Source organism: Athene noctua, chromosome 9 (assembly GCF_965140245.1).
Source record: "Athene noctua chromosome 9, bAthNoc1.hap1.1, whole genome shotgun sequence".
Taxonomy (NCBI): domain Eukaryota; kingdom Metazoa; phylum Chordata; class Aves; order Strigiformes; family Strigidae; genus Athene; species Athene noctua.
In genome coordinates, this window is record NC_134045.1 from 25,356,678 (window position 1) to 25,378,629 (window position 21,952).

The following is a 21,952-nucleotide window of genomic DNA, read 5'->3' on the forward strand; positions in this document are numbered from 1 at the left end:
TTGGCAAATCTGTTGCAGGGCAAATCTGTGCAGCAAAGCGTGAAATAATCCTGTGTGAAAAGTCAGTTTATAAGTAGTTTAACCTTTGAACTTCCTAATCTGCTTGTGAAGGAAGAGAACACAATAAATAAATCGACAGACTCGGCTGAACAGTTACAAATCTGGAAGCAGAAGCAAGGGTTCTCCTAACACTCCGGTTGTTAATTCCCTGGCTCGTGATAATGCCAATACTGAAAACACCAGCGTGAGAAGTCACTGCAGGCCTTTTGAAGAAAGGCATGGTGCACGTGCCCCTGGCAGCATAAGTTTCCCTGCCCGAAACATGGAACCCCTCAAGTCCTGTTCTCTGACTCTGTCTTCCAGACAGATGAGGAAGAAGAGTTGCTGATCCCTTGGGATCTGAAACAAGAAACTGGAGCTTTTGTGACATGCACCATTTAATTTCATAAAGTCCTTGCAGTGAACACTTTGAGTTTGAGCACGACAAAGCTACAGTGCCTGAGAAAAGCTTTTCAAACCACTAGCCCAGCAGCCATGGCAACAGCTCCGTTTAGCCATAGGTCTGTAGATGTCACGGTGGCTAATTACATCTGAACCAGAGCGGATTCAATTGCATGTCATGACACTGCAGAACTGAATTAAGCAGCTCATTTAAGGAATATTTTTATGCAGAAGTCTGAAAGTCACCGCTGGCTATGCCGAAGCTGAGAAATGAAATATGATGATGGTCTTGTTTGGGCAACACTGTGATATATAAGGATATAGTAAAATAATCTAATCTTTGTCTTCTGTCAGAGCTACTTGCATACTTCCTCCATGCTTCCTTTTTTATGCTTTTGCATATTTTTATCATTCCCAGAAGGTTAACAGAAGGTTTTCCACCTTCGCCCAGTCATTCTGTTCTCACACCAAATGCAGGAATGAAGCAACAGAAGAATCAGTCTGATGAGCTAATTTAGCAAATTCCCACTTGCTGCCTGTTCTTCAGCTGTGTTCTGAGCACGGTGACATTTTTCTCCTTAATATGACAGCTCACATTCCGATCATCCCATTTCAGCAATGCAAGCACTCAGGAGCCATTTGAGCAGGGAGAAATTTATTGGAAAGGACCAGGGAAAGGACGAGGAAAAGGGAACGTGTCAGCGTGTGAGTGGCTCAGTGCAGGCGGCTCTCGAGGTGCAGATACACATTTAATCTGCTTGTCGACAACTCCGCTGGCCAAATCCTGTGGCTGGGTCACCTGGCAGGTCTGGAAATAAAAAAAGAGATGTGACACGGGGGTTTGCCGTAGCCCCGAGAGGCTGTCGGAGAAGGAACCGCAAAGCTGTGGGATACCACTGCACAAACCCCAGGGCTGCCTTGCCCGGAACGCTGGCAGGCCCGTAACCCTCCAGAGGGTTTTGTGGAACCCTCAGGGTTGTGGCAGGGCCGGGGCCTGCGCCTCAGAGTGAACGGTGGGGAGAAGCGGGGGGACAGTGCGTGTGTGTGCGGGTCCGGGGAGGGAGGGCCGGGCCTGCGTGGGGCGTGTGGCGCGGACTACAACTCCCGGCATGCACCGCGCCGGGCGCGTGTACTACAGGTCCCGGCCTGCTCGGCGGGGGCGGCCCCGAGGAGCCGCCGCGCTGCCCTCTGGGAATTGTAGTTTTCCCCGGCGGCGCGTCGGTGAAGGGCGGCCGCGGGGCCGCGCCCCCCGTGCGCCTGCGCGGGCGCTCGGGGCGGGCGGGGGCCGAGCGGGCGCACGGCGGCGGCGCCTGCGCGCTGAGGAGAAGGAGATCTCTCGCGAGGAAGGACGCCATTATCGCAGCCGCTCGACAAACACCACGAGAATTCGGCACCGCACACGGTAACCGCGGCGCCCCGCGGCCGGACGGCTGGGGCTGAGCTCCCGGGGGGCCTGACGCCGGGCGTGTAGCCCCGGCCCTCACAGCCTTCCCGCTTCTCACAGCGCTGCCCGAGCACCCGGGCCGCGAGGCGGCGGCTCCGGGGAGGGGCCGAGGCGGGGGGGTGGGGGGGGGCCGCGGGCCCCCGCCTCCTCCTCCTCCGCCACCTCCTCGTCTTCCTCCTCCTCCTCTTCCTCCTTCTCCTCACCGGGGCAGGGGGTGGGGGGCGACCGGGGACTCGCCTCCTCCCGCCTCGGGACGCCGGAGCTGGGCCCTCCGCGGGCGAGGGGCGGGGGGGGGGTGGGGGAGGGCTGCTCTTCATCGCCTCGCTCCCCGCGCTCGGGCGTGGGGAGGGCTGTCACCCCCTTGCTGGGCTCCTCAGTGCTGGCCCCTTCTCGCTGCCGGGGGCCGCTGGTCGGCCCTGCGGCGTGTGCGGCGGAGGGTCTGCTCCGTCCCTCCCCCGGCAGTGCTCCTGAAGTCCGTTCCCGCTCTCCCCTCCCCCCCACCCCCCTTTCCCGCCCTCCCCCAGGGTTGTGTTCTCTCGATCTGAAGGAGGGAGCAGGTTTGAGCCTCCCCTGGCCGGGGTCGCGCACACCCTGCACTGCAGGCACGTTTTTGGGCAGGGGTATCGCTGAGCGCACCCCCCCCTCCTCTTCCCTCCATGTCGTAGGAGAGTGTAAATGACTGGTGACAGTGGTGCAGCCTCCTCCTCTCCCCTGCTCGCAGGTAGCGATAACGGAAAGGGGCTGCTGCTTTTCACATGCCTGCTAGTGGGGGGGAAAAAAAATAGTCTCCTGAGGTGCTGTTTTGCCTGTGTGGTCAGTTAGTCATAGTAGGGGTTTTTCACATCCATAGAGGAGTTGTATTTTCTACTGTCTTCATATTAGTGATCTGTTTGACAACACACTGCCTTTTTCCTTATTTGCAATGCAAGTGTTGCATTTTTTAAACATTTTTTTTTTAAGTCCTTGTACAGTGGAAAGTTGTCTACTTAACCAAATATAGTAATTTTATCCCACTACGGGACATATAGTTTATATATCAGTTTATTTTTAGAGCTCTCGAGGGAAGATTTTTTAAGTAAACAAGCTTGAAGGGGTATTGACAACTGAGTGATTGCTTCAGTGCAGCTTTCAAATTGTCAAATGATAGTTTGGAACGTTTTTTGCTACTTTTTTCTTTTGCCATCTGTGTAAGATTACCTTAGGTGTAGTACCCTGTTGATGTCAGGCTTTCAAGAAGCAAGCGTAAAATTTGTAGAATTTTCAGTACTCAAGATCTTAAAAACAAACAAAAAAACAAACTAAAAAATGCCTTTGTCTTACTAATTTCATAGCACTGCCTCTTGAAACAATGGATGGTCTCTCTTAGAAAGTATTAATGTGTTTAAAATGGATATCCACAGAAATCAGTCAGAATAACAAGAACTTGATTCTGAAACTGTATGAGCCTTATTCCGTACATTAAATGACATCTTGGCAGTAGTTCAGCTTTCAATAATACATGAAAAGATGTTACAAAGAAAGACTCGTTAATTTATTGAAGAGAGTTAAAAGATTGAGTCTGGATTTGGGAAGCATTCCACCTCCAGAGAATGAAAATATTTTATAACTTTTTTTCTTCGTTTTGTAATTTATAATCTAATTTATAATAACAGTAACTGGCTTTAATGTCTTAATTATCCAGCCATGTTTAAGTTGTGCGATTGTAGGACAGGTTTTAAATTTTAAGGTTCTTTTAAAGGAGTGATTGTTAATAATATTTAGAGTAATTGAAGAATGGTAACATTGAGAGTATGGTAGTAATATGGTGAGTGCTAATTATCAATGTTCACAGCTGAAAGGGTTCCATCAGCACGTGTTTTGCTAAAGCTGTTTGAAAAAGGCTTGTTTCCTGCCTGTGCTGTTTCTAACACGGTACAGCGTGCATGTTCTTTACTGGTTTGGACTGATCAGGTGAAGAAAGATGAGTTTATAGTCATGGCTTCATGTAACCAGAAGTGCTACTCAGTGGGTTTACCTTGATTTTCCAAGGAGTAGTGCTTTGGGATTCAGACCCACATTAATTGCGGTAATATGCCCGCATTTGCAAGGACTTGAGGATGTCTCTGGTCTTTGTCTTTTCCCTAAACTTGTAAAGCATCGTTTGTGCAGGAAGAATACATGCCTTGATTTTGTCAGAACTTGAATGTCTTCGTATCTTTAATTGAAGAATACCTTGAATTGAAATTGCTGTGATGCTCCTTAGAAAGTAAAGACTTTCTCAGTACATTCACTTTGAAAGGAAGAGCTGGGTATTTCTCTTTGTGCACAGAAGCTGTTTTCCCAGAGATCTACAGAAACTTTGTGAATTGAGCAGAACAGCAAGAGCTACTTGCAGGAGACAATGCAATGATTAGAATTAGAACAACAAAATGTTTATGTATTCTGAACGTTGCCAATAAAATTTTTTTCACAGAATTGATTTCCTTTAGTTTGAAACTTGATATTTAGTTGTTAACAATGACTTCATTTTATGTTTTCTGTTTTTTACATATTCATTAAAAGGCTAAATCATAACCTTTTTTTTTTTTTTCCCGAGTATAAATGAATAAAATGTCTTTTAAGTCATGTCAAACGCTTGTTTCCTTGCAGTTTTAGGTTTTTAAAGCTGTCGTTAAGTGCTTAATTTTGCTTACCACTTGTTAGACTGCATGTTTAGACATTAAGCAAAAGTGCACAAAAGGACTAACTTCCTAAAATCCTTTGCATTTGGGACTTTAAATAAAATAATTTGTAATGTTGTCTGTTGAGCAAAATTATTTTATCTTGCTTCCTGTTTGTAAAACCCTGACTTAGACCACTTAAGGGAAAAATACATTAAGTTCAGATTTTCCTCTGAAAAGTGGAACACCTGTATTTTATGATGAAAAAAGAATGTATCTCTCCTACCCACAGAGCAAGTTCATAGCAACCGTAAAGTTAAATACCTCTTCCTTCTCTGCTACTTAGACACAAATGTCTGTGAACCAACTTATCCTTCTTTAACATCCTATGAATATATAGTCTTGTAAACTTAAAGCTGGAGTTACTTTTTTTTTTTCTAGAGGGAGGGGGGAATTGCAAAACAGAATCAGACTGTACTAATGGAAGTATTTCTGAATGTGAAGAACTACTTGCTCTACATTTTTCTACTGAAATTATGCTCTTCAGTTTATTTTCATAAGTATTTTTGGTAAGAATTTAAAAATACTTGCATTATCCTTGTGTTTTAAAACAGTGCATCTGTTTCAGCAGCTTGGATGTTTCCTTTTTCTAGATAGCTACAGGAGGTAAATCTATTAGAAGACTTTTGAGTAAGCAGATTATGTGTTACGTATTTTCCGTTGGCCATCGTGCTTTTTGATAGTAGAAGCCTGTGCCAACATTGGGGTTTGTCTTTGTACCCCCTGGAACTGCTAGATTAGAAAGTTTTTCCAGTGTATAGAAGATTAGCAGTGCACATGCTAGGAAAAATATGAAATGATAAAAAAAATACATTATATTACTCCCTTTTGTTGTCCAAGATTCTGTTTTAGGTAAGCTGAACACATAGGAATAAAGCATTTAGAACAATTTCCCCTTGAACTTGCCATAGCCATACTGGTCCTGGGGTGTCTGCTGTGTTTAGACCAAACAACATTCCAAGGCAGAGCCTCTAAATGATAGGGCAAAGCCTCTGTCCTGCAAGGAGGCAATTAAACTGGGAGGTTACGGGATTAAAAAGTCTTAATTCCTTCTGCGATGAAAAATATGTACTGAGCAAGGGTGTCTCACAGAGCACGCCAGAGGAGGTCAGGTTCAGGTGTATGTCTTATTCCCACACCCTGCCTCTATATTTATTTTTTTGTTTCTGTAGAAGAGCTAGTTTTAACGTGGTGAAGGAGTACAGTGGTCAGAGGAGAACATTCTGGCAGAGTGTCTGTGCTCCACCACCCAGACGTGACAAATGAGGCGCTGTGGGGGAGCACCCCGCGCCCCCCACGCCGGGTTTGGGAGCTGAGGAGAAGTCACAGCTTTGGGTGTAGAACAGTTGAGCCAGCTGGAAGTGGCTTTTCGGCAGCCCTGTTTTCTTGCAAGCCAGTGCGGGGCAAGATGTTTTCCTCAGCCAACTCTTCTGCTTGGAATTTCACGGATGGGGATTTTCATCATGCAGTTCTAGTCCCAGTGTGGTGTTGGTGATGGGATGGAGTCATGATGTTGGAGCTGTGCTTGTATTTCTCAGTGCGTGGCTCGAGTACAGCTCCAGGCTGTGGGGCTTGGCTACTGGTGCTTTCATTTTTATCTAGACAGTGACAGGTTGTTTCTGCTTCCAGAAACATAAGCAGTTTTCTGCACTAACTAAAATTTCTAAATGGTCTTTTATTTGGCTCTAAGTAGAGCTCTTCCTGATTCTTTATGACTGAAAAATATGGATACTGTTAAACCTTGAGAGATCCTCATCAGAGCCAGTTTTTAGTTTGGTCAAAGATGTGTGTAGTTATGTCTGGCTACTGCTGTGATTTCATTTTGAAATGTACACTTAATTTAGTGATATCTTTAACTCTTAGGAGCAAACAATAGTCTCCAACCTAAATCTGATGTTTATGACAGTGAGTAATTTTTTATTAATTAAAAACTTCAGTTTTAACACACCTTAAAGAAATAATTTTTTTCCACTTTTAATGCTTTTTCCTCAGAAAGCATGAGATTGTGTTAGGTGGGGTTTTTTTTCACGTTTTGCATAATTTTTAATGAAGACATTCATTTAATACTGGCTTCCCCCCTCAATTCTCATACACTTTTTAGCAGTGTATTTAAAGTAATCTTTTTCAGTTTACACTAAATTGCAGTGTTTGGTCTGCGAAGTGAACTAATATTTGCTTTGCAAGAGTTAGGATTACAAGATGCAGTTTAGGAATTCAGTAGTTTAATCCTTTGGACAGAAGTTGTTTTTTTCTTATGGTTGCTAGCTTAGTCTTCACTCAGCCTTTCTTCTACATCTGTTTATGGAACCTGGAATAAATGTTGTTGGAAGTTTTGAGGAATCAGGGGCTCTTCTGGCAGTGTAACTGTTGGCACGTGGTGGTTGATGCCAGAATTGGTGATGAGCCTTCCTGTGGAGTCAGCAAGTCTCGTGGCATATTGGTGTGCCTCTTCCCACTGAGGCAGAGCCCAGCCCCACTGAAGCTTCATGATTGTGAGGGAATCTTCATGGAGAATTCAATCTACTCTAAAATTTGTTCTTTGGTAAACATTTCTTCACAAATAATTGCACTGAGTTAATGGCCTTGCCATTTCAGTAGTCATTTAAAGTTTAAAGTACCACCTGTGATACTTCATTTGAATACAGAGAGGGAATTTTTGTGAGGTGGAAGAATTACTTTGTGATACTGAAATGATTGGACAGCATAGTGAAAAACTGGGCCTTCAGAGGTATAAGTTGAAAATATGCTGATTTCCTTAAAATCTCTTTATTTCCCATCTTTTGATATTGACTGTGTACTTCTAGTCTTGCATGAGGGAAATCAACTTAAAATAACACAGATTGCACAGATTTTCACAAATATCAATGGTTGTGCAGTAAAGTAGAAAGTATTAAGCAGGAAGGAAACTTTATGGCATAGCTACTTAATACTGAAATGCCAAATGAAGCTGCATTAGAGATTCATGCAAGTGCTTTTATCAGGTATAAATTATGTTGGTGGTCAATATTCAGAAGCTCTCATTTATTCAGCAAGTTTTAGCAAGTGTGTCAATATTAAAAATTCGCTCTCCCCGTAGCACCTGACAGGTTTTTAGAACTGTTCTTTTTAGTTGCAACCCTTTTGTTATGCTATTGATGTCCCACTTTCCAAAGGGGGTTCAAATATTGAATAAGTAGCTGGTATCTAGAACTGTTACTCTTCTCATACATATATTCCCTAAAAAGTCCTTTTGAGTTGAACCAGTAGTTGTGCAGAAAATATCTCAAAGACTTTCTGACCAACATGTGGTATTGTTATCTAGAAAGCAGATACAGATGTATCATGTACAGTCTTAAAGAACTTTTCTGCTTTTTGGCATCTACTTCATATGGGAAACTAAAATTTTAAGAATTAATATTCTTCAAATTTTTTCAGTCTATGCCACAGATTTCAAAATGTTTTAATATCAGTACACTTTTCTTTCTCCCTAAAAATTAAGTAATAAAACTCAATAGAAATTGTATTCTCCAGAGCCTTCTCTCATGCAAGTTCAGGGTCAGAGGTCTGGTGGTAAACCTTGTTCTAGTCTAAACGTTGTTACTGGGGGAAAATGTGCTGCTCCCTTGGTCCTCCGTGGAGTAAGTTACTTTTCCTGAGCATAATGCAGATGCCTCTGCTGCGAAGGAGGTTCATCTCAGAAAGTCTATTTTCAGATGTCTGTAAAAGATGCTTGTACTGCTTGTGCCTCTCCTCCAAGTGTTTCATTCCTGGGACTAGAAGAAGACTTTGCAGCTTTTCTCTGTGAGCTTCTCCGCTGCCTCTGCAGGTCTTTTGAATAGCAGTGGTGAAGCTCATTTGCTGTGTTACTTTGTCCTGCTGCTTGTGAAAATTAGTGTGGTGCAAGAGCTCTGGCCAATACCTGCTCTGAGCTAGTGCTAAGCTGATTTCATGGCTGGTGATGCTTCCGCTACCAGTGTTTCCTGGAATATTGGCTTTCCAAAAAAAGTTCACCTCTTCCTCCCCCACCTCAGCTCTTAAACCACTTGTCAGTAGAAGCCCTATGAGATGTTTAAAAATCACTTGTTATTTCTCCTCTGTTTTCCCTGCAGGGGAAATAATACCAATTCTTTTAAAATAACACCTTTTATTCAAGAACCAGGCAGATACTGCACCTTTGGTTTTTTTGGGGGAGTAAGGTTTCTTTTTTCCCTTTTTTCTTTCCCAGATGGGAAAATTGAATCCTGAATAATGTGTGTGGTGATCCCTTGGTGGGCCAGTAGCACACATTGTGGTGGACCTGTTGTTGCTGAAGTCTGTAGACTACTGTGGTTTCTTTCACATTGGAAGCAGCATAACATTTTAATGTCCTTCTGAGTTTTGTGATGGAGAACAGGAAACAAAGCACTCAGAATTCAAATATTTAAGTACGATGTTTTGACTGCTGTATAATCCTCTTACATTGCAGTATTAAACTTCAAGCAGTTTTGCTCTTACAGGCTTAATGTTCTGGTAAGAGCTTTCTGCTTGTGGTTATGACAATGAACTGGGGTGCAGTTGTATTTTTGTTCCATTTTTGTTATTTGTTTCTGTTGCAGCTAGCAATAGCGTTAGAGTAGATTTTGGTCTTGATTTTACCTGTTTAGCAGGAATATCATTTTGCTGGGAACATATGAAAGTATTCCTGGATAGGGAATTTAGAGGATCAAACTGACCTTTCTGAGGAGAATTTCCAGTTTGGAGAGGCCCAAGGGTACAACCATCTTTATGGAAAGACACAGGCACAGTGAGTTAGGTGGGATGTTTTAAGGTATGCTTTGAATCTGACGTCGTGGAGCTGCCTTCATGAACTGAAAAAAATAGTAGTAACGTAACTTCAAGTGAACTTACAGTTATTCAGAGTTCAAAGGACATCTGGACTACCTATTAAAAAAATTCTAATAATGGGTGGAAGACTTTGAATTTTATATAAATAGTTTTATATAAATAATATGAAACTAATTCTGGAAGTTTGTTCTTTGAATGTAAGTACTTGCAGGTTTTTTTTGGAGTTACCAATAAAGATTCTCCATCTAGTGGATGAAAACAATAAAACATGACTACATCTGGTTCTGCATACTGCATTTGCTGTCTGGGCAGTTCTCGTTCCATATTTGCTGTTTTTTGGCCACACATACAAACTGTGCCTGGCATTAATGACCTATGTCCTGAATAATTATACCATGATGCAGAAAACTGACCTCTGCCTTAAGGCACTGAATCTGCAAACACTTAGGTATTATCCAGTCCATATGGGTAGTCTTATTCTGTTTAATGGGTTTATATGTCTGTAAAATTGAATTCAGCCTTTTTTTGCGTGTCTAAGCACCTGAAAGTGCAGTTGTAATAGGTGTTAACATACCCTTCCTAGCTCACTTGGGAATGATTATATCAAAGATGTGGCAGTGCGGGTGTTGGCACCTGACAGCAGCAAGAGGGTTTTTACAAGGTCCCCAGAGAATTTGTGCTTGAGTTGCTGGTGCATGTGGCCACATGCTCGGCGCTGCCGCTCCCTGTGCCAGAGCCTGTTAAGCTGGTGTGAGTTCACTGGAAAGCAGGACAGTGGTATTTCTCTTTTGGTTTGCTGTACGTTGTGTTAGGATTGCAGCCAATGGCAGTGTATTAGAAGAGTTAGAAAAAGACATCCAAGCAAAACAGTGGCTTGTACCAGGCGGAATGAAAAAAAAAAAAAAGTGTATGTGGGGGAATATTTCTAGAAGCAAAACAATAAAACAATAATGTGAGCTGCTTTCATAGCAGTATTTGAGAATTTCTGCCTCCCTGCAAGATTTTGTACTCCAAAGAAATTTCAAGTTCCTTTATTCTTGGAACAGCAGTTCCCTTTTTTTCTGTTGCTATCTGTATTTTAAGAGCTTGTACTGGAGTCCATCAACATAGCATCTCTGTGAGTGATATTTATTTATCTATCTCCAGAATGTTATGGCTGGTGTCCCTGCTTTCACAGATAAGGAACGTTTCTGTCATGTTTTGGGAGGATAGACTTTTTTTTTTTTTCTGATCTCTGGCTGCACCAAGAATGCCTGTATGTTACTACACTAATTTTAAAAATTGTTCAACTGAAACACTTGTGTAGTTTTACTATGAAATTTACTTAAACCACGATGCTTTTACTCGCCTTTTAAGGTGAGTTGAGAATAAGGATGAAAGCTAAACAGATCCTAAGAAAGATTAGAATATTATTCTTTGTAATTTTAATAGTAATAAAGAAATGTAAATTCTGATATCTCTTTTTTCTTTTTCCCCGTCCTCCCCTTGAAAATGATTTTCAGCTTCATATTCTGATAGACTGCAGCTTCAGAGAGCTGAGCATATGGGAAGCTGGTCGCTCTTGTATTTACAGTGCATTTAACCCTGCATGCTATTAAATTGTTGCTTCTTATTATGTTATTCCTCATCTGTTACAGTGCATTAATATTTGCACTCATGTGGCTTGTTGGGGAATTCTTAATTAGCGTAGGAAGCCTCTGGTTTCAGTTGCTGACTGAAGTGACTTTATCTTAGAGAAAAAGCCAAATTTGGGGATTATAAAAAAAGTTGCAAGTCACAGAGCAAGACTAAAAGAGCACTGTGAGGTTCTGAACTTTGTAATAGCCATGAATAACTTGATGTATCGAATTATAGGAACATTTCCCAGTTTTTTCCATGGGGCTACTTGTAGAGATTGTTTCTGTGAAGACACAACAGCTGTGTTGGAGCAGGAGATCTGTGCCCAGGTTAGCCAGGGTTATAACCTGAGCCTGCTGGTTATTCTTCGTTAAGACTATCATGTGAAAAATTTTGTTTTGTACTTGGAGTGCCTTTTTGCTGGTTTTGCATAATTTGCTTCCAGACTGGATTTAACTGAGCTGCACAAAGACATTCTTGGCGTGGATTATTCTTTGCACAGAGACTTAAAGCTCAGTGGTCCTTCTGGGCTGTTTCCCTGAAGGGACGAGAACTCGGGGAAGTTGAAGTGATTTAACAAAAGCAGTGGAGTTAATGAGTATTATGTCCTCTATGGATCTTTACTTTCAGAGAGTGGATGATCTTGATACTATAATCCCTTTACAGTATAAGGTCATTTTACTTCTGCACAAAGTTGTCCTCGCAGAGGATTAATACACTTAAATGCGTGTATCATACATTCTTATCGTTAGGCTTGCCTTTGTAGTCTGGCTGGTTTGGTGTTTCAGGAAAATGTTATAATGTCAGCAAATCATAGTGCTCTGAAAGATAAGGATCCTTGTTTGTCCCAATCATGGTAGATATTAAGCTCAGAAAAATAGGTTGATTGGCCAATAGTGATTTTATAAAGCAGAAAATATATTTGTAACACGGTATATTTGAAAATGGGCCTTAATTGATTTAAAGGAAAAGTGGAATGAAGAAGAGGAAAAACATTTGGGGCTTTTGGGTTGAGCGAAGTAAAATGGCATCCTTCGGCTTTTTTCACACAACCAGAAGGAAATTTTTGTCGTAGTGCAAGTTGAAGTATGAGAGAAGTTTTGCATTTATCGGTAGCACTGAGAAATATTAGCCAGGAGGGTGATTAGCTTCTCAAGTAAGAGCAGTTCAATTAAACACTCTTAAGCAGACTAGAGCTTTGGAAAACGTTTTTTTAAAATGTAGTGTTTACCCTCACTAATTAGTATGAGAGGGAAGATTTATGTTTTGTGCATGTTTTTGTATGTTAACAAGGCGTTGTATGTTTTTGATTATACACTTTGGAATGATGCCCTGTGACTTTGTAAAGCCATCAGATATTTCAGTAAATAGGTTTGTTTACAAGGGACTGCTCAGAAGAATTATTCTGAATTAATGTTTTAAAATAGATTAATTAAATTGCATTAAATTTGTGTGTGGAAAAGCTAATCTGGAATTCAGGTGAATTTAATTTAGTTGCTTACAAATATTAATTTACTTAATTAAACAGACTAATTCTGTATTAAGTGTATCAATTCTGAGTAAGAGTATTGGCAGAGGTATCTAGTGCACTTTATGTAATCTGCTTTAAATTTGTACCTTTAGTTGTCTCTAGTTTTTCCGAGTGTTCCAGGACTAGAGCCATCTCCTAGCAAGTGGCTGTAGGAATGGTTTAGGTTTTTTGCTCCCCTTTTTGGCTTTGTTTCTGAAGATGAAATGCCAGGAACATGGAGGAGTGTTTATCGTTACTTTCAACTCATGATACGTAAATAGGGAAATTAATATTTTTAAGTTTTGATGGGTGATGAAACAGACTGTATTTATTATTAGAAGATTTAGTTCTGTTACTCCATATTGATGCTTGTTCTGTCTTGGAATCTTAGGGCTGTTTTCTCAAATTTTGAAAAAGTATTTTTTATTTGGGAGGTAAAAAGGAACTGCTGCAGTATGTTTGCTATGTGTGGTTATTTCCATTATTCACTGTGATTAAAACGTGGGCCAATTTCTAGTACGTGCTGCTCTATACAACAGGAATGGGTTTCTGGTGGGTTTATTAGGCAAGGATTACCAAAGTAGTGTCTGGCCTGGGGTGCAGAAAGGAGGGGCAGATCTGAAGGGTTAGGAACATTTGAGGTAACTGAGATTTGAAGGCACCCAGGGCTGAAGTAGGAAGAGAGGTGGGAGGAAATCCCTCGGATACACACCGTAACCTGTTTTTCAGTTTTTGCGTTGGGTAAGAGTTGAGGCAGTCTCTTCCAAGCCCCAAAAAAAACCCTCTGGGAGAAGTGAGTGTAGATCCACCTAAATAGCTCAGCTGGAGTCACTTTGACATTGGCTGGCCAAGGCCTCCTGTAGTGTCTGTGTTAATGAGATATTTTCCATTGTCTGGTATAAGCTGTCTTCCCATCCTCCTCCCCCAGATAATGGCAAATTGACTATAAAACACTGCTCTGTTGAGCCAACTTCCATATGCTGGTTGAGGGAGGAAAAGTGGGCACATCTGTCCCTGTTGTAGTTTATCCTCAGTTTCCTGGCTTTCTGTTAATATTTCTTTCTTATAGCTTAATATTTATTCCAGGTAATATTTCAGCATTGGCTTCCTAATGCCAATGTACATACACTTAATTTAGAATTAATGGGGGCTAGGGTTTCAGCCAGAAAAAAGGAGAAAAAAAAAAAAAAAGAATGGGAACATATAGCAAATTTCAAGAAAATAATTGTTTTACACAAGGAAATGCTGGTAAATACTTAACTGAGTAAAATGCGTGGAAACCATATTGACAAAGTTATTTTGAATTTGTTGACTGAGGCTTTTTAAAATCTGATGGACTAATCTAACTCTAATCCTGTTAAATTTTCTTGGTCTTTTACCCTTGGTTCTGAAAGCAAGGTTAGACCATTGCTAAAATTTTCTGTTATAAATTGAAATTCTGAATTTGGAAGAGGGACATTTTATTCAAGTTACGATAGCTGCTGTGGTTGCAGTACCCAGTATAGCTTACTTGGGCATTGTTTTTCTAATCCACACATCTAGTGTTAATAACAAATTTATTTGTTTTTCCCATATGTTTTGATACAGGAGCTTGCTGCATCTGATGACAGCAGAAGTATATTTTGTTCTGTCTGTTGAGAAGGCAAAAATGTATTCCGTCAGGATGTTGGCTAATTGCCCATGAGCTGTGTCTGACTTACTGAAATTGTAATAAAATTTGTTTAAATGGAAATAAATACTAATGTTATGAAGACACATTGGTGTGTATGTGTGGTAGCTGTTCTGCCAGTCACAGTTTGGTTGGTATTGCCCTTGTTTCAAGGCCCTGTGACAGAATGTTTTGGTAATTCCTTTCCTATGTGAGGTTGAATACTTTCAGGCTATGACCCATGAGAGGTGGAGAACATGTTAGAAGTGTGAAATTATTTTTTGGTTGTGTGGAAGAAAGCTTTAATTTTAGTGATTTTTTTTTTTTTTTTTTGTAATGAATTTTGAAAGGCTAATACATGCATCCCATGAAATACTAAAGTGGACTTAAAGAAAAGCATTGCAAATCCTTTGGAATGTTTTATAAAATATTGATGTATTTATAGCTGTAACTGGTTTAAATGCAACATGTGAAGTATCGGTGAAATCTTGAATTGTGTAAATAGCCAAAGTTTCAAAAGTTGGGTTTTGTTCTAGTTTGTCCTTTTTTAGTGTTTGGAGTGGCGGATGTCTTCCCTCAAGTTGAGGGCAGGGTTCTTAATATTACTAGCAGTATGTAACATTATGAAACAGTAACTGTAGCACAGCTGTTTTATTATGTTAAGCCTGGCTGGTTACCAGGATTTCTCAGAAATGGCAAATATCATTTGCCAAAATGGCATCCATATGCACTAATGTATTGCCAGGTTTTTTTGGGCGTGCTGCCACAGTCTGTGCTGTCCCAACAGTTTTTCACCACGATCAGAATTTCAAATGACTCAGTATTGGCAGTGCTGGTATTTTGAGTAAACAATTCTGATGTGTGGGGAGTCCTCCTTTTGAGATGGGCTTTCGAAGCGCGCAGCAGTTGCTCAGGCCAGTCTCAGAATTCTTCTGTAGGTTGTGTTGCTCTCTTCAAAAATTTGTAGTCCACCTGTCTGGCTTAATGGCTTTCTTGTGTTCAAGTGGAAGAGGAAAATCTATATGCATAGTTGGACTTGCATCAGTGTTAAGGGATGAATTACCATTTCCATTGGTAAACCTCAAATTATCTCCCTAGTGGCTTTTTGCTTCAGGTTAAAAAGGAAAAAAAATCGGTTGATCTCTTAGTATTCATTGTCCATCCCTTTGTGGGAAAGCACAGATATGAATGGTTCCAGTGATTTTTTTTTTAATTCAATTTTACAGGCTGAAGGTTTCTCTTAAAGCACTAAGAAATAACCTTGACGGAGAATTTCAAGGGAGCAGGGCTGAGAAATATTTTGCTGTTAAAATCAGGACCATATTCTGAAAATAGTTTTATCAGAATTGGGCTGTAGAAAAACCAGGCTAGTTCAATAGCCAAGAAAAGTCAAATTTTTCTTAAAGTCTAGTTGTAATTAACTACGAGGAAGCTCCCTGTTCTCACTGAATGTTTATTAAGATTTGAGAGGCCTGTTAAGATCCATACATGTAAGAATCGTGTGTGGGTATAGATCTGTATAGAATGCAGTAACTGCAAACCTGATGTGGCTTGGGAGCTTCACATGCTTTTGTGACATCAAGAATAAATAGTAGAGTCTGATTGCTTCCAAGAGCTAAGTAATAATTTGTAAATTAAAACCCTGCAATTTAGGAATGGTCTTGTATGCTCTAAAGCTTCTAAAACAAATAATCAATGTGGAAGAAAACTTTTTTTTTTTATTTTATACCGATGAGCTGCCAAATATCTAAAGCTAAATGTTTGCCTTATCCATTGGGAAAATACAGAAAGGTGGATCAGCAGGGAAAGCTTGAGCTCTTGTCTCAGTGCTAGTATAGAACAATTTACTCACAGAGGTGGTGCAGGTAGTTCAGTCCTTTGCTCTTTGAGGAGGCTGCCAAATAAAGGAGTAGTTGATACCACTGGATGATCACTTCGTAGCTTAGTCACTTTTCTTAGGAACTGAAACTCCTTTTATAGAGGAAGAATGAAAAACTAAAGGCAATGTCAAGTATATATATAAATTTGTGTATTGTATTTAGAGATACGTATATTATATATATCGAGTGTCTGTATTAACACCCTTCTTGCTGCTGTGTTTCAGGATTGCATGACTTGTAAAATTACTTCTTTGGGGACCTGCAGTGGTGTTTGACTGGATATTGCTGCCTGGTTCTGAATGATGTCAGAACAGGATTTGGCAGATGTTGTTCAGATTGCTGTTGAAGACTTGGCTCCGGATAACCCAGGTAGGGTAGAGATGGCAGTGATGGCGTGAGAAAGATCGTTTACGGTATTGCCCGTTAAGAAGGTAGAAATCACCATTGAGCTTTTCTTAAAAATATAAAGCACTGCTTTTTTTCTCTGAGAATTTTTTTTCTGAGAGGCACTCCTTAAGACTGCATATGAGGTTTTCCATAGCTTCACTTGTATATCTTCAATACTCTTTAGATTATTTAAAAAAAAATTTTACTTTTCTGTTAAAGGTTTTACTTCCTGGGACATTTGTTGTGCAGGGGTAGACTAGTGCCAGAAACTTTGAGTGAAATATGACCTCTTGCAATCTTTTGTTTTTTTCTCCAGACCAAATATATATTTTAGGCTTTCCCTCAAATGAGAACTATCACCCATCTATTTTGAATTTATTTGTAAAGTAGTTTCTCTCATACATTATTAAAATTCTTTGTACGTACAACAAAATTACAGTAAAACTGAAAAACACTTCTGAAAGCAAACATTGTGATATCTTAGAAGTTGACCTACTAAGCAAAACCATGTTGAGATCAGCTATAGACATTGATCCTATGCTGCCATTATATGTAAGTGACTGAAAGAACAGTAACTACACTTATGGGAAACAGAAACACATAGCAAAAAACTTTTTTTTTCTGATGCAAAATGAAAAAGTTACTTCAGAAATGTTCCCAAAGAGTTGGAGGAGAAGCTGGGACCTGCCTGACTTAGCCTAGCTGGTAACTTGGTGCTCAGGATTGTGTATGGTCAACCTTCCACAACTCCTCCTTTGCTCGGTTTGGTAAAGGAACCTGACCCTGCTCTGATCTCAGATGATGCTCTGACCGTGAGGCTGGTCAGGGCTCTACCTCTTGATTTTACCAGCCAGGCCTTCTGATTCTAAATTCAGTGCTTTTTTTTGTTGCTGTTTCCTTCAAAATGAAAGGCTGTTAGAACCTATAAATCTGCATCTCTTACTTATTTTGGAAAGCTTGCAGGATTTTGTTCATCTGTACCGGGGAAAAATAATTCTGTCTTTGTACGGAACTTCATTATTATTTTTTATTATTTTCTATAAACACGAGGGTTCAGAAGCCTGTAGGACCTGTCAAAACAGCAAATGTGGCAAATCTGCTACCTCATACTAAGTTCCTAATAAAAAAATCCAAGGTAGTTCTCATGTGCTACATCCTCAGTGCATTTGAAACAAAGTCTTTTATTTGGATAAATGCTTTCTGAGAAGCAGTAAACTGCTGTCCTATATTTAAGAGAAAACCCAAGTAAGTGTAAAAATACATACAAGATGTTAATTAAATTCCTTTTACATTTTTTTTGTTTTATTCATTTAATGTATTTTTAATTTGAGCCTTGTCCTCTTGTATTATAAACAATGGCAATGCTTTTTTTTTTTTTGCAGTTGTGTTGGAGAATCATGAAGTGACAGATGATGATGTAGAGCCTGCTCTGAAACGTCAGCGTATAGAAATTAACTGCCAGGATCCCTCTATTAAGGTTATGATAATGCCTTTTTCTGGTTTTGTTCAAAATACCAGTTAGGTTAGCTTTCTTAGGGAAATATATTAAAAGAATAAATATTTTTTTTTAATACATGACACTGTAATTATTAATGGCCTTCTTGTAAATGTTTGTTTATTTTTGTGCATAAATCTTAAAATATGGATGATTGGCTAATTTGCCAGTGTAAAATTGGTAGCAGGAGTTTTATATGCAATATAAAATGTTATCAGTATTAATTTCAGTGTCTCAAACATCACTATTGGTACATTTTTTTGATGAAGTCAATAAAGTTGACCTAGAAGATAAACTTGAGCTTGTATTGGTATTATAATTTGTAGATACTTTCAGCATGTTTTAAATTATTTTCAGCTAACAGCATTATCCTAATAGTTAACCCATATTTGGTTCAGTAGCTCAAGCTTTTCTGTACTTGCAGAACTTGTTCTCACTAGTGAGAACTTCAGTTTGTTTTTTTTTTTTTTTCGTCTTGGAGCATGTGTATGACTAATATTTTCTTGCCACACACGTTAAATAGTATGGAATTCTGTATTTTTGAAATGGCCACAGAAATCGAAGCTCTGAAAAGAGCGGGGGGAGCAGCACCATAAACGAGCTTGATTAGTGTGTAAATTGTAGTGGAGGCCCACAAGGTGGCATAGTTGCTGTTCGCAAAGGAGAATGTATGTAACATTACCCTTTAATGGCCTGTTTTCCCAAGAGAAACTAAGTAAAGTATGCTTGCTTTTGAATAAAATTGCTTAGGAAAACAGATTTTACTTATTTGCTTTTCTTGATTTGTTCTTCAGGAGACAACTTAAGTGAGCGGCATTGATTGTCTCTGAGGTTATTTGTGTTGATATCATTTCCACTGTAATCATCTGAATGTATCTATTTGGGCAGGAAAAAAAAAACCAACCAACTTCATCCAGGAGGATGTGTTCATAGAGTTATAATCCTTTTGTTTTTACGTGTATCGAATGAAAGGCTTTGGCATGTCATTTGAAATGATTTTGTGGTGTATGAAATCATACTAACAAAGTGCTTAGGTGAAAATGTGTTTGGCTCAGCTGCTTTTGGCTTCTAAATAAAGATCTGGAGGAATTTGAGAATGCTAAAATGCTCCTGGATGTCATCAGTTTTGTACGTGGCTGAATTTTGTCACTAGGCACACTGCTAGTTCCTTTAGAATTGTTTTCCAGTCCTATTTATCTGGAACTTCCTTATGTGTATGTTCCTGAAGATAAATACCTAAGTCTTTAAAATCAGTTTCTTTTGCATTCTCCCCTTTCTAGTCATTCCTGTATTCCATTAATCAGACAATATGCCTGCGGTTGGATAGCATCGAGGCAAAGTTGCTGGCACTAGAGGCTACCTGTAAATCATTGGAAGAGAAGTTGGATCTTGTCATGAACAAACAGCACAGCCCCATCCAAGTCCCCATGGTGGCAGGTTCTCCTCTTGGCGCTACACAGACGTGCAATAAAGTACGATGGTAAGAAAAGAACAGATTACTCATCAACGTGCTTTTTAAAAATAACGTAAATCCATTTCTTTGGCATCAAGCTCTGCAGCTTTCGCTATAGCTGTCCAGATCCCGGTATGCTGTTTATGAATGTAGAATTAATTTATCGTGAAGGTAATTTTTGTACCAGTTTCATGGTGTTACTTAGAGTGAGACACTGGTCCATGGACAGTTTGCAACTATTTCCACATTTCATTTTGACTTCAACCAGACTGATTCATCTATCCTCTGGAAAAGTCTCATCAGCTATTTTAGACGGGTTTTTTAGACTTGCTTAACTTTCATTTATGTGGCCTTTTGGACTTAATAAGTTTGTCATCATTCTAATTGCTTCTCATTTTACTTTAATTCACCAGAAATACAATGGAGTTTAAGTGCTTGTTTTCTAAAGACTCTTGCTAGAATAATATCTGTGTTTATTTGGGGGTTAGAAGATGGAGGTGGAAAATCTGTTAAATAATCTAATCCACTTTGATGAAAAAGCAGGTTTGACCTGCAGTACCTTTATGTATGAGTTACTGAATATGGTTTTAAATATCTACATCTTGATGTGCCAGTCACTTTACCATGGAGATGATTCCAGCCAGAGAAATACACTTCTCAAAAGACTCTTTTGTCTAACAACTTTCTCTTCGTTCCTATTTTTATAGCTAGAAATATCTTAATACTTCTTTCAATAATTACTTTTTATTCTGTATTACAAAGGTGTATAGGCAACTTTCACATGTCATACTATTCTAGTCAAGATAGACTACCTTAATTCCTATTTTGTCAGTCTGTTTTTTCCATCTTCTGATCTTTCATCACTCTCCACTTTATCAATATCTGAAAATGACTTTGAATATTTTTGGTATATTGTACTCAGTGTAGTTTCAGGTGCACTACTCTAGAGCTCTATAGAAAAAAAGTAGTTCTTGCTTTATGCTGTGGGACTCGTAACCTGTGACTTGAGGGGGGAGCGGGGGGAAGCCCCAACCAAACCATGACAAACGTTACTGTCTTTTTACTAGGGCACTACTTGCTCTCTGCTATTTCTTTTTTAACTTTAAGTATTGCTATTTTTGTAATAGGTATTTTAAGTTAAAAAAATCCAGAGATGAGTGTGTTTTATTACAATACTTCAGTTCATGCCTTTATCAAAGAGGCTGGAGTATAACCTTAGTACCATAAGGGGTCAGAGTTGGAGATTTTTGTGCAAGAGGGATACACTCTGCTCTCGTAGCTGTACCTGCTGCATGATGCAGGCTGTTGCCTCACAGTTCCTCACTGAGCATGATTACTTCTGATGAATGTCGTCTAATCTTTTAAAAAGATACTTTATTTGTATATAAAAATCTAAAATGATACAGAACCCAGTGTGTTTCTTGATCTCTATTTTGAAAGTTCAAATGTCCTTTTTATTTTCAGTGTAAATTTGAGTACTCTTTGCTCCTTTTGCTCTAACAGTCACTGGCCCAGTTAGGAACAGTTGATGTCCTCAAACTTTTTCAAAACAACTTTCCTTATTAGATGTCCAAATACAATGTTTGGGTCCCAGTTCAGAATTCCTTTATCGTTTTTGTTCTTTTGCTGGTCGTGAACATCTTGACCGTTGTACATCCTCCTTTTCCTTTTTAATTCTTCTTTAAAATAGGTTCTGTGTTACATGTACCTATGCCTTTGAAGGCTTCCCAGTCATACATGGAAAAGGTCAATGATGGCTCAGTTCTGCATCAAAAGACATAAAGTACATGGAATAACTATTTGGATCATAGAGCAAGTAACTAGAATATTACACCAGTGTTTTTGCCAAATACTCTTTATCAATAATTACTTCTCAAGGAACCTTCTTTAAATCTGTTATTAATTTTTTTTTTCTCATTAGAGATCTTCAAGTTCCTGTGCATAAGCTGAACTTCTTACTGCGGTTTGTGCACAAAAGACTTCAAAAACATTTTCAGAAATACACAGCCCCTTTGGGAATCTATAAATTCATGTTCAGTGAATGCTTTCCTCTGTAAATTGTACTATTTTGAGTTTCTTATGGGATTTGTCAGACCTGAAGTGTTTTTGCTTTGCTTTTTTTTAATCTCTGTAACCATCGGAAATCTGTCCTCTGTGTTAATGGTGAACTTAGAGTTTAATCTTTTGTTTGGGGTTCACAAATTTATGATGACAGCTCCTTCGTCAGTCTGAACATAATTTAGAAGTCTTGAAGACTAAGATTCTCTGCCCCATATATTTGTTAGTGTTGGTATGAAGTTGCACATTATCAAATGCATCTTGCCAGTAAAGCACTGAGGGCTTTTTGTTCTTTTAGCAGTCTGTGGCCTATATGACTCAAAAGAAAATAGTTAGGGGTGTATGTGTTTAACTTGGCATGAGTAACGCTTCACTTTTCACAGTGGTAGAATGTTTCACTGAATTCCCTGTCTCTCATTCATAAAAACCTTTATCACTTGTTGATTGTTTCCAAACAAAGCCTGCATGGACTGTGTATCATCTCTGTATTGTTCCCCCTTCCCCTAAGATTGCAGAT

General features: G+C 39.5%; 1 protein-coding gene across 1 annotated transcript in view; it reads left to right on the plus strand.

The window, feature by feature from the left end:
* Positions 1-1,767: 1,767 nt before the first annotated feature.
* The window catches only part of BANP (BTG3 associated nuclear protein), a 153,817-nt gene continuing 133,632 nt past the window's right edge, over positions 1,768-21,952 (plus strand). The window contains exons 1-4 of the mRNA XM_074913085.1: positions 1,768-1,843; positions 16,267-16,411; positions 17,812-17,906; positions 19,205-19,404. Of these exons, the coding sequence (XP_074769186.1) occupies positions 16,342-16,411; positions 17,812-17,906; positions 19,205-19,404 (365 nt within the window). The 5' untranslated portion in view covers positions 1,768-1,843; positions 16,267-16,341. The remainder of the gene's footprint in view (positions 1,844-16,266; positions 16,412-17,811; positions 17,907-19,204; positions 19,405-21,952) is intronic.